The sequence below is a fragment of the Erithacus rubecula genome, assembly GCF_903797595.1.
Source record: "Erithacus rubecula genome assembly, chromosome: 8".
Lineage (NCBI taxonomy): Eukaryota > Metazoa > Chordata > Aves > Passeriformes > Muscicapidae > Erithacus > Erithacus rubecula.
In genome coordinates this window covers 5221713-5235170 of record NC_136659.1, presented here as the reverse complement: position 1 = coordinate 5235170, position 13458 = coordinate 5221713, and the positions used below count along the sequence as shown (strand labels likewise).

The following is a 13458-nucleotide window of genomic DNA, read 5'->3' as shown; positions in this document are numbered from 1 at the left end:
GTAGGGAGACAGGCCAGTGGAAGAATCTACTGGAATTTCTGGTTTCTAGCAGAATTAGTTTGAAAAAGCTATTTATAGACATCTGTAAGAGATATTTTCAAAGCATATAATTGATCAGGAATCCTTTGCAGATTTTCCTTTTTTTTTTTTTGGCAAAAAGTGCAAGTTTTTACAGCAAGTTTTTATTTTACAGAATAAAAATATGATAATGATAATAGTCATGCAAAATAGATTTTCAAGTAAAATGCATTAGAAGTGAATACAGAAATCGAACAAAAATGATGAAAATGTGGGGCAGTTTTTGGCATACAAAATGTATTTATGATCACATTTGATTTGTAAAGTAAACCTTATTTGCAGAAAAATATATATATTTGTGTGATTAATAACTGATTAATTCTGTTTAGTTTTTACAGTCGTGCTTTTGAAAAGATGTTTCAGCAGTGTTTGGAGCTTCCCTCTCAATCAAGATACTCAATTGCATTCCCACTGCTTTGTACTCACTTTATGAGCTGCACCCATGAACTATGCCCTGAAGAGGTAATTTTAAAATCTTAGTTATTTTCATCTCTTATTCAACATAGAGTGAACTAGAGCTGAACACTGCAAGAAAGTGTTTGTTATGGAAATCTAACATTTGAAGGAGGAAAGAGCTGAAAATGTAAAAATGGAGGTAAAACAAGTAGCTACCTTGTTACATGAGTCTTCATGCATAAATCTCTAAATCCTTTTCTCAAGTGAGAAAGCATTTTTATCTTTGCTTTAAAGAGGGATTAGCTAGGGTACAAAAATTAGATGACTTTTCAGGCTTATATGCTAATAAATCCCATATGCCTGTTAAAACTTAGAAGAAGCAGTTTTCCTGTTAAAAGGTTCATAAACTCATAGCTGGGAGAAGGAAATACGAAGTTGGGGGTTCTGTATGCTTGTTACAGTTTTCTTCAGTAAGAAAACAAAAAATAATTGATACACAGTATAATGCAAGCATTTGCTTTGGTCAGAACTGGGTAATGGAAACACTGTTGGTTAGAGTTAGAATTGAAAAAATACCATGTTCCTTGAAGAAATGGACTCTTTGTTAAAGGAAGCACTTTGAATCTTAGGAAATTCTTTCTATTTTTGTTGTAAGAGCATAAATCCTTTAGTACATTTCCTGTACGTTCATTGACTTTGGAATTAGTCTTTCACTCAACTTTGCCATTTTTATGTAGTGCTCTTGAAAATGTTGTTTTCATTCCTAGCAGTGCTCATCTGAAACAATTAGTTGACTAAGATTTATTGTAATATACACAATATGGGGTTTTCTTGTTTAAACATAACATTCTTTTCTGCTAAACTTCATTACAATGTACATCAATATAGGTATTTTCCTTGTATGCTTTGCTTTAAATAGCTGTCAGTGCTGTTTATATTAGAAAAGCATTAAAAAGTTTGCAGGACAACTTAACCCTTCAGGACAAGAGACATCTTTGAGAACAGTTATAGTAACAGTAAAAATCAGTAGCCAAAGTCCACTAGACACTAGTGACTGTGCATTCAGCTGCAGCAAGCACATTTTGTCACAGCCAGCAGAATTTGCAATTCAATATCTGGATTGTATGCCTTGGTAACTATTATAATTGTGTTAAAATAATCTTTGCTGTACTGTATACACTGTGTCATAGTGTGGCTGATAGAAAGTAAACATCAGTGGTGAAAGGAGGATTTCAGCAAGACAGAGACTGTGCTTGTGCAGATCCAGTGACAAAGGAACAGAATCCAAAAATTAATGCAGCAGGGCTTTATTATGACTTTTTTAGTGATGTGAAGAACACTGCTTTCTCTATAGCTTGAGTTGCTATAGACTAATATTGGCACATATTAATGAAGAGGACATTCACAGACACCCTGGAATATTGGGCACATTAAAGTAGATTTGGTCCAAAATTAAATGTGACAACCTTCTTATTTGAAAATATTTTTACAAAAAAAAATATTTTTAATGGTGACTTTGAAAATTTCATGGTTCAGATGGCTTCCAAAAAATTAAAATAGCTTAGAGTCCAGATTATTGAGGACTAATTAATTGTTTCCCATATCCTAATTATATGATAAGTGAACTATTCTCTGCAGTACTGTAGGAGTGATGGGAAACTGAAAGTCCTGCCTCCTTTTTTTCTTCTTTTTTAACAGCGACATCATATTGGAGATCGTAGTCTTTCCTTGTGTAACATGTTCTTGGATGAAATGGCTAAGCAGGCTCGAAATCTTATCACAGACATTTGCACAGAACAATGTACACTGAGTGATCAGGTGAGTATGGTTGTATTTTAATTTTAATTCTTCTTTGTATTTTAATTTTCCTTTGAGATTTTTTTCAGTAAATTTTCTGGATAGTTGTTGTTTGCTTTTTTCTCTGTGTTTTGTGTAAACAGATTTTTAGAATTTTAGAACTTCTAATACTAGAATTTTGTCAAAGGAAGACTGTATTATTTGTGTGATGAAGTGTGCTTAAAAAAAAAAAAGTTTCAATTTAATTTAATTTTAATTTAGAGGGACTATTTCTTTTTGTTTACTAGTTGTTGCCAAAACATTGTGCCAAAACCATCAGTCAAGCAGTGAACAAGAAGTCAAAAAAACAGACTGGAAAGAAAGGAGAACCTGAAAGGGAGAAACCAGGAGTAGAAAGTATGAGGAAAAACAGATTGGTTGTAACAAAGTAAGCTTCTTCTTCTGTTCTTTTCACCTGGAATCTCAAGTCAAAATGTGATTTATATATGGAATGTGTCTTGCTTAATTTATTTGAATGAATTTGATTTGCTTTAAATTTGACAGCTTCACTTGTATAGAAACTGAATTTTGTTATATAGGTAATAGGAATGTTTGTTACTTGAATTTATCCCCTTGGCTGTTTCCTTTCCTGAGCAGAAAGAATCCCTGTGCTGTAGGTAGGCTTCCTGAATAGTTATATTAACTATGGGCATGCTGGTCCAAGGAGTGGGTGGAATCTTCAGTTCTACCTTGCTTTTTAGCACTCTTAAGGACAGAAAGTTCTTGCTGCTGTAAGGCTGGTGGCTCACATGGAGTTTGTGACACTAGTGCCTGAGTCAAGTGGGGAAGGTTTCCTTGTTAGTGACTGCAGAAAAATTGAAAGCACCAGGAAATCAAAAGCAACACCAAAAAAACTACCTGGAATAGGTCAGACAAAAGGTTAATAAATGCAGTTTGGGGTGTAAGAGATGATAGGGTAGGAATCATAATATTAAGAATAAGATAGGTGTAATGAGAGATCAGATATCAGGATGGTAGAGTGATAAAAGTATGAAAAGGAAGAAAGCTAAAAAAGGAAAGCATGTGATTGGATTGCCTAAATTCACACACTGCTGGGGGGGAGAAGGGGTTTTGCTACAGTTGCAGCAGAGAACTGTCAAAATTAGAGAAATTGGTGGAAAAGAACTTAGTTTAAGGTTTGTTCCCACAATATTTTTAGGTTTTTATTACTGTCTGCTGGGAAACATTATTTGTATTGTTTAGTTCAGTTAGGGAAAAGTTACTTAAATGTAAATTCCTTTTTTGGGGGGGGTAAAAAATACAAATATATATATATATATATATATATATATATATAAAATATATATCTAATATCACTGTATGCAATGCAGATCAGTATGTAGTTGTAGGATGTGTTCTTGGCCAAAATATTGGTTTTTAATTATGCTAGAAAAGCGTCTCAAAGCAAAACATGATAATGAAGACTTAGACCTGTGTCTGCTTTTGAGGCATTATCCATTCAGTATGTGCCTTCCATAATAATGTACACTTCTATTACATTAAATATTTTTCTTAATTTCTTGTCTATTCTTAAAGCCTGGACAAACTGCATACTGCACTTTCTGAGCTCTGCTTCTCAATCAATTATGTACCAAACATGGTGGTTTGGGAGCACACATTTACCCCAAGAGAATATTTGACATCTCACCTGGAAATCCGCTTTACCAAGTAAGAAATATTGTAGAATTAGAAACACTGATACACAAGATAAGCCTTTGCTAGTTTATGTTGGAAATATTGTGTACTTACTACATTAAACTAGGTTTAAGAGGTGGATTGTGAAAACTGTGAGTAGAATCCCAAATAAATGATTATTAAGTTACATGTGCAGGCATACATAATAGTCAATTCCTGTTTCAAACTAAAATGTGTTGAAATCCATATAATCTATTTAGCAGCCAGATCCTGCATTCCCAATCCTATGGATTTTGTAGGAGCTGGTGATGGCTGTTTATTAGGAATGTATGAAGACATACATTCCCACCATTCTTTTACACAGTGCTGGAATGTTTTCAAGTATTTGAATCCATTGCCTTGCTGAAAGGAGTCAAGAAGTCTAAAAATCAGAAGTCAAGATCTGACAAAGCCAACTGAGAATATGTGCAGTTACTTTTTTTGTTTTAAGTGTTGATGTTTGATATTCCTGTCTGTTCTTACCTTGATCTTCCCATGATTTTCTACAGAAATAGGCAAATTATGGAGAGGATTTCATATTAAACCAGACAGCTATCCTACTGTTTTATACCAAAGATTAATGGTTATATATTTCAAGTAGGTTCTAAAGCTTAATCAGTTTAATCATCAAGACATATTAGGTCACTGGAGCATTTCATCAGTAACATAAGGTGGCAAAGAAATGAAGATAACTGCATGACTTTTTAAGAAGTCATCTCTTCAGGTTTATGAACTTAGACTGATGTTGGTCATTTGTGCTTATTTTAATTTTGGGAGAGATCAGCTTGTGGATTGGGGCTGCAGCAACAGGCACATTATTTTCAGTGACTGCTTTCATTTTTCTTGCTTCACGAAAGAAGTTAAAGTTATTAGCTGAGCAGAATAGATATTCAATTTATAATTAATTTTCAGACCTTCAAGTGGCATTTCTTTCAGAGGCTTGCAGTGTTCCTTAAAAGACAGTTAGTGTCTCACTGTTAGGGATTTTTTTACTGTTTTAAGCTCCACTGTGTCATGTGTGATTGGACTGGAGCTTATTATTATGCCACTTAATCTTGTTATTGTATCAATTTTGAATTTATTTTAAATTAAGAACCTGCCTCAGAGGGAAACTATTGAAAATACTTATTTACATATGTCCAAGCAGCAACAAAAACATTACTCTAAATAATGTGAGGTTCTCCAGAATAACTCATCCTGTTCACCTGTGATGAAAGGTGTCATCTGCAGTTTATTTTTTTTAATTGCTGTCCTATCTTTGAAAAGTACATATTACTTAAAATCTTAGCTCTTAAAGTCTGAGACCACTATAAACCTAAAATAAGCACTACAACAAGTATTTGTTTACTAAGACTTAAGGATCCTCTGATAGAGTTTGTTTGAGGACCTGGTTCCAGTGATATCCTGGGTAAGGTCCATGTCCTGTATGTTCAAATGGAATATGCAGTCCTTTGTACAGTTCTGCTCTAGCTTGAAAGCTAGCCTGTGAACATCTGTTATTAGAAGCCTGAATTTTAACAAATTGAAGTATGTCCTGCCATTTCTTGGTTCCTTGATTGAAGATAAAAATCACTGTGTTAGCTAAAGGGAGATGTACTTTTCATAATAGGATTTCTGTTTATTTACTTTATGTATATATTGAAGTGCTTGGTGAGTATTCTTAGTCTCATGAAATTTTTACTGAAACAACAGATACAGTTGTATTTGGAATCCAAAACAGTTTTTTAAAATGCTGGTGTAGTATGTGCATTGATCAGAGTTTTATACTTGTGGATTTGACAAATATTCAAATAAAATTAATATTTTCCATGCTTAAAAGTGTTTCAGGCCAGGTTGGATGGAGCTCTTGAGCAACCTGGTCTAGTGGAAGGTGTCCCTGCCCATGGCAGGAGGGGTTGAACTATCTGGTCTTTAAGGTCCCCTCTATGATTCTCTGAAAATCTGTGGATATAAAATCATCTTTATAGCTGCATCTTTGTTGAATTTTCCTAACAAATGAGTTTATTTATTTCCAATCCTTTTGTTTCTAAAAGGTCCATTGTGGGAATGACTATGTATAATCAAGCAACACAAGAGATTGCAAAGCCATCAGAGCTGTTGACCAGTGTAAGAGCCTATATGACAGTCCTCCAGTCAATAGAAAATTATGTACAGATTGACATTACACGAGTGTTTAACAATGTTCTGCTTCAGCAAACCCAGCATTTAGATAGTCATGGTGAGCCAACCATCACCAGTCTGTACACAAATTGGTAAGTATTATATGGATGCTTGTTACAAAATTTTCAGAGAATTTTTTTTTATGTTGTTTAATGAAAAATCTGGAATTGGAGAAGTGGAATTACTTAAAATTTTTATACTTCATCTGTAGAGTGTATCCATGAACATGTGCCTTTTCATCTGAAACATTTTCTCTTTCTGATAAGGTATTTGGAAACTTTGCTACGGCAAGTCAGCAATGGTCACATAGCCTATTTCCCTGCTATGAAGGCATTTGTGAATTTGCCTACAGAAAATGAATTGACATTTAATGCTGAGGAATACTCTGATATATCAGGTAAGCTTTGATACTTCTACTCCATATTTGTAAAGGACAATTAGTGTGTTGCTTGAGTAATTGGAGCAACAGCAACTTCAGAGCAACTGTTGCTGAAATAACAGCTAACTCCTAAGGTTAACAATTGTTAGCCTTCAGTAGTATTTTAGTTTTACTCATGCTGCCTCTTGTCTCACTTTTCCTATTTTTGGTCAAAGTAGCATTGCATTTAAGCTAAAGAGATGGGTATATTATGTGTTGGTAACTACTGCTTCAGTTTACTGTCATACATGTTCTTGTCTTTAAAATTACACTTTGGGTTAAAATACTTTTGCACTTAAAACACTAGATACGTGATGGACTGCAAATAAATGAAGATGAAATATTTTAAGTGTAACAGTTTATTTTATTTCTCAGAAATGAGAGCCCTTTCTGAACTTCTGGGACCATATGGCATGAAGTTCTTAAGTGAAAGTCTGATGTGGCACATCTCTTCACAGGTTGCTGAGCTTAAGGTAACCTTGGAAACTGGGGGTGGGAAGGCAGTAATTATCTTGTGAAGCTTCCTTTAGGATATTTAATACCTATGTTTCTGCATGCCATCTTTTTAAAATATCATAACAAACTGATAAAGCTGTGAATTTTACTCTTCTTTTGTAGTAAGTTTGCACAGGTAGCATATGTGTATTCTACATTCTTCAACATTGAATGTGCAGGACTTTATGCAGACTGTTCATTTGTGTGTTAGATACCCTAAGTTAGAAGTAATTCTCTTTTATCATCTGTGGGAAAAGAAATGTCTTTGAAAATCTGCAGGTGTTTGTGAAGCCTTTACCCAAACCTTTTGACTCTCCAAATGTTGCAGGATAATCTCAAATCTATTTTAGTAATCTCTAAGGATTTATTCCTTAACAATGTCTGTGTGTGTCTGTTGTTTAGTTTGCATGGATGAAAGACTTTGGGTCCTTTTTTCTTTGTTAGTTTTCCTCATTTTTACATATGTACTTCTCTCTGGCTCAACAGTAACCATTTATTATAAATGTCTGTATTGCTGTACAAATAAATAATACAGTTGATGCACTGAAAAAAATTGGAAATGGGGGCATGTCAAGGAAGTTAATTAAATATATACTCAAAACAGCAAACAGTGATGAGGGAACCATTTGGTACCTGTGTAACTCCTGGAAAGAAGTTTTAATAAATGTAGCAATATATGCTACTTTCTCTGGATAGTCATAGTATTAAAATGTCACTAATAGATTTTTTTTTTTAATATGACTTGTTCTTTTAGTGTCATTGCCAAATTTAATTCCAAAGTGTTACTACATCTCATAATTTTCAGTTATTTAACCACTCATTAAACTAAGGATTTTTTTGTAACTGTTTTTGAAAAAGTGCATGAATATCTAAGAGATACAAGGAACTTCCTATCTTTCTTCAATAACAATTTATTATTGGCATTCCAGACCTTTAGAAGTGTGTGGCTTTAATATATATTGTGTTACACTTTCAAAGATCTTGTTTTCTTTGCAAACACCTTAACTGCAGTGCTGCTAAAAGGCTGAAGTGTATGATAAAAAGATTTTTGAAGCCTTTTATTCACTGTCACAGCTTAAGAAGAGGGGCTGCTTTTGCTTTCCAAGCTGGACTAAGAGCATGCAGCAACCCTGGCCTGAGTGCCCAGCCTGCCAGGGTAATTGATTCCTTATGCCCATACCAATTTTTGAGTCAGAGCATGAGGCTATCAGGTGAGAATGGTGCACAAAGTGACATCTGTCATGTTTCAAGTGAATCACAAAGGCCTTTGGCAAATGTTTGTTGCTGTACTGTTTGTGCACTTACTGAGGAATCATCATATTTCCTCAAAATAAGCACATTTTATGTTATACAATTTATATTGTAGGTATGTGCATTTTTTTAAAAAGCGACTTTAAACGGTGTCTGAAATCTGTTGTTTTCTGATACTGCTGAGGGTAAGCAGAGCATGATGTAGCATCCACATGTGCATGACCACATTTTTGGAGGAAAAAGCAAAGTAATAAAATGTTCATCTCTTTGGCTGAGGCAGTTGGCTTTGCAAGAGAGCCCTGAGAACCATCTGTGTTTGGGGAAGGAAAGCAACAAGAGGAATGAATAGGGAATTTATTATGAGTAGAGTTCAACATGCTTGCTGTGTTCCTGCAAAGTTGGACCAGGTGTCAGTTTTATATCTGGAGTTTAAGACTGGGGCAAGAAGAGAAACATTGCCTCATTTAAGCCACTATTTGAAAACTATATTCCAGCATACTCCTTTTTAATCTTAAATTAATATGCTGGTTATTCTTTGTGAAGCTGAAAACTTGACTGAGTAACATGGGCTATTGCCTTCAGTCTTGCATTCTGGAGAGCTTTGAGGGATTTAAAATAAAATGTCAAGTTCTGATACATTGGGTGGTTTAAAATTGCCCATCTTGATTTCAGTGTAATTTGACTTTCAGTATAGAAGTATGTCATGTCCATGCACATATGCACTCCACTTGTAGTAACTGAAGGGATTGGATTGGAAGTGTTGCCTGTATCAAAAGAGAAAAAACACTTGAAACAGTATTAAAATAGTAAAGTATAAAGCAGACCTATATTATATATTGCCACTGGTTTCTATAATTTGATAAGGTTAATTAATTAGGATATCTAACAGGTATATCCAGTAGGAGATTCAATTGCCCCAGCCCAGCTCTGGGTCAGCCCCTTGGAGTTGTTCCAAGGGCTTCTTTGCCCCACCTCTTAAAACTTCTCAGATTCTGGTTGGAAAACCAAAAATGTTGTTCTTGCAGGCCTGACAATAAGGCTAAACAGAATTTTCAGGAATGTATTACATGGTTAGCTTATTGTTTTAAAATCTAGGGGGAAAGGGTAGGAAAAATAATAGATCTACAACCAGGCATTAGTACTCTACAAAGCTACAAATGTATGAAAAATATGTAAAAAGTTTAGGCATCAAAAGGGATCCTTAGCAGTAGGTTCCAGCAGCTATGCCTCTTAGATTTTTGTGAAATATATAATTGTGTTCCAAACTTATAGTGCCCTACATGTTTGATGAATATTAATTTTTCCAGCTGTCTCCTCTGGAAATTAAGATGGATTGGAATTCACCTACTTGAAAAGTAAAACTATTAATAATTGAATTAATAATTGAAGACCACCCTCAATTCAGAATATTTTTGTTTCTCCCTTTATCCTTCAGTTCTTTTTTACATTGATTTCTTTTAGTATAAAAGACATAAATATAACATAACAAAGACATAACATAAATTAAAGTCTTCTTTAAACAGAAGAAAAAACACTTCAATGTTTAGAAGAACACAAGATCTACATTTTCTTAGCTATTGATTGTCTTCTGCATAAAAAGACAGAATCACTTTTCCCTTTTGGGAATAGGGTACTTAGCATTGAGACTGCAAAAATATTTTTATAATAATAAGCTACCTATTTTTTGCTTGAAGAGAGTTTAAAAATACAGCTTGGCACAGCCTTAGTTCCTCAGCTAGCAGGAAATTTGGATCTGATATTTGAGATGTGATTATGCAATCCCTATAATGTAAATTTTAATCTGATAAATATTTGGAGAATGATTTCAGGAAAGTTATTACATGTGCTCTAATTTTAAAAGTTGCATATATGAGAGCTGTTAAAAGTTAGAAACAGACACATTTTCTTTTTTTTTTTTTTTTTTTTTTTTTTTTGGCCAAACCAAAATGAAAACTACTGCACTTGAGTTTATTTCAGGCTAAGGTGTTAGGACTTGGAGGTATGTCTTTGCTTTTTCATATTATAGTGGAAGAAAACTTCAAGTAAACTGCAGCAAGGTTTAACAGTCTGATTTCTACTCTTGGTTTCATTTTTCAATTTTACCGACATTAAATTTCAGCATTATTAATGAAAGCAGCAATCCAAAATAATCACTTTCTGAATTTATATTTTTATTGTAATATGTATACTTTTCTTCTAAAGAGCTGAGTGGCACAAGGACATATTGTCTGATTTTTATGGAGTTACATTCCTTTGCTTTAAGATGTGGTACACATTGCTCAATACAAAAATCATGTTCTAAGGGGTATCTAACCCTTTGCTTTTTGATTCAGAGCCTGCTTTTCTGTATAGTAGTGACTGATGATAGTATTCCCATTAAGAACAGAGTGGATGCATCTGTATTCCATGGGGTTTCTTGCATTTCTGCCAGGTTGAAATGTCCTAAATCAGGTATTTATCCAGTTAACATGCTGAAGTCTATAGCTGACATGAATCTTTGCTTCTTTATAGAAACTTGTGGTGGAGAATGTTGAAGTTCTAACACAAATGAGGACCAGCTTTGACAAGCCAGACCAGATGGCAGCACTCTTTAAAAGATTATCATGTGGGTATCCAACAAGATCCTACTAAAGATACAGTTATTTTTTAGATTTGTCTTTGTAAAGAAAATGGGAAAAATTAATTTCTCTATACTGAATATCCATAAGCAGCAAAATGTACGTGAGCTCATATAAACTAATGGATCATTTCAAACTTTTCCAGGCTTCTTATGTCCAAAGTGAGATTTCAGTGTTATTTAGTGTTATATTAGTGATGAGTTTTGAGCATCATTTCAGGGATGATAATATGTAGCTGTAGCAACAGTAATATGGAAGCCTGGTACATAGCTTTGGAATGTGAAACAAAATAATTGCAATAAAGAGACATTTTTGTCCTCAAGAAAGCACAGAACCAGTGCTAGCATCCAGTACTATCAGTTTTGTATATACTAGGTTTCATTCCAGGATGTGGTAAATGTTTTCAGTCTTCTACTGAAAATCCCATTGTGGATTCAGCTCTAAAAACCTGCTTTAGCACTGGTGATTTTGGCTCTTTTAAGGAATGGCAATATTTTGTGAAATATTTTGTTTCTCTTATTTGAAGAATTGAGCTTGTAAGCATCAATGCTTTGTCCATTGTTCTCTTTTCAGCTGTTGACAGTGTTTTGAAGAGGATGACAATTATTGGTGTTATCTTGTCTTTTCGGTCGTTGGCACAGGAAGCACTTAGAGATGTAAGAAAGAACTGAATATGTTCTGAATAATTTTTATTTAAGTATTTAACTTAATGGAATGATAGAATATTTGAAGCTTAACTGTTTAGGAATGCTAGCTCTTAAAATGTTGACAACGTGGGTAAAATGGCAATACTCAATTGGAACTGAACTTTAAATTGCAACTTGGGGTGAGGGAATCTATTTTTGAGTATGTTCAGAGAACTGTTACATTAAAACATCAGATTTAGTTTAGATCATGTTTTCAGTGTTTACTCATTTTAAAGGCTTTTATTTCACTTTTTTAATGCTTTAAATCTACAAATAAATACAAATGTGTAAAATAAAAACACATTAAAAAAGAAAATAAGCCCAGTAAAATAATGGTAATGTCTAACTGATAATTAACATGGGAAGTAATTTTTTTCATTTTGTATGTATTTGTATCTCTTAGGTCTTATCCTACCACATTCCTTTCCTTGTAAGTTCCATTGAGGACTTCAAAGATCACATTCCAAGAGAGACTGACATGAAGGTAATGTTTGGCTGAAAGGTTGATAGAGTAGTTTTGGAGCTTACTAATTGTGGGACTGCAGCCTCCTAATGTTCTGGGGAAAAAATCACAACCAACTGATGGAATAAGCACTCTATCTGCCATTGGAGAACTTGCATAGACTTAAGAATGAGGTTTATCAAGTATTAAAACATGACAAAGGGAAAGAATGCTGAGCTGCTTCATTCAGTACAACCGGTAAAACTAAATATTTCAAGGACTTCAGGAAAAAAAAGTTGTCAGCTTAAATAAGGTACCTTTCTTCTGAATGAGAGTATGTTTCCATCCAAAAACCCTTGTTGGCACATCACATGGTTTCTGGACAGCTAATGGAAGTGAGGGTGTTGCATTGGAGGTAATGTGGGAAAGTAAATGAGTTTTGTTTGGCTTGACACAACAAAATTGCCATGTGGTGCACAAAGTACAGATGCAGCTGCTCAGTGGAGGTTAGAAACAAACAAAATATACAGTCTCTGTCTAATATTTGCCAAATCTCTGAAATTGCTTAGTGCCTCAAACTCATTTTCAACATCACAGCAAAAACTGTGCTTCATCATCTTTACATGAAAGCATTCTCTGTTGTCTTTCTTCTGGTCCTCAGGTGGCAATGAATGTATATGAACTGTCATCAGCTGCTGGACTGCCTTGTGAGATTGATCCTGCCTTGGTTGTAGCACTGTCTTCCCAAAAATCAGGTAAGAAGTTCCAACTTCAAAAATATAAATGGTGAAAAGAGAAAAGAAGTGATGAAAGTGCTGGGAGGAAACTTGTATATCTTCTTTGTATTCAATAAACTTCATAAAAGGCATAAGAGGATGAATTACTTGTGCCTGCTGTTTATTGGTGTTAGCTTGAGAATCTTTTCAAATATGCATGAATGGATATGCTGACCTAAAGAAGGGTAACAGGTAAATGTAGAAGGACTTTAATGGTGAACACTGCTGTAATTTAGGAACAATAACAATAAGAGTGTCTTGTGAACAGCTTGATCAGTTCTGTTGCACAGATGTGTAACAAATCTGTCAGCCAAGTAAGCATGAAGAACTGAATGCAGCTGATGAATTTCACAATATTTTGTTACCAGTGTGTCCTACAAGTGTTAACATGAAGTTTACTAGGGAAAGCAGTAAAATAAACATGTTAGAGAATTAACATGTATCATACTTCCTCTTTGTAGCTTTAAGGCACTGATGTCTGAGCTTTTCAATTTTGTTTACTCTGGCATGTTCAAAGACATGAATTAAGGCTCTTAAGTATTTTTCATGGTCTTCAACTTTTTTTTCCTATCATCTTTACTTTCATTACTTTTTTCCCCCAGTAGGTTGTGGGTAGCTAATGTTAGAA

General features: G+C 34.2%; 1 protein-coding gene across 3 annotated transcripts in view; it reads left to right on the top strand.

The window, feature by feature from the left end:
- The window catches only part of NCKAP1 (NCK associated protein 1), a 54380-nt gene that overhangs the window by 31595 nt on the left and 9327 nt on the right, over positions 1-13458 (top strand). For all 3 annotated transcript variants that reach the window (XM_079311688.1, XM_079311687.1, XM_079311689.1), the window contains 11 exons: positions 408-540; positions 2173-2292; positions 2559-2698; positions 3847-3978; positions 6018-6236; positions 6411-6541; positions 6938-7035; positions 10820-10913; positions 11500-11582; positions 12016-12096; positions 12716-12809. In XM_079311688.1, the coding sequence (XP_079167814.1) occupies positions 408-540; positions 2173-2292; positions 2559-2698; positions 3847-3978; positions 6018-6236; positions 6411-6541; positions 6938-7035; positions 10820-10913; positions 11500-11582; positions 12016-12096; positions 12716-12809 (1325 nt within the window). The remainder of the gene's footprint in view (positions 1-407; positions 541-2172; positions 2293-2558; positions 2699-3846; positions 3979-6017; positions 6237-6410; positions 6542-6937; positions 7036-10819; positions 10914-11499; positions 11583-12015; positions 12097-12715; positions 12810-13458) is intronic.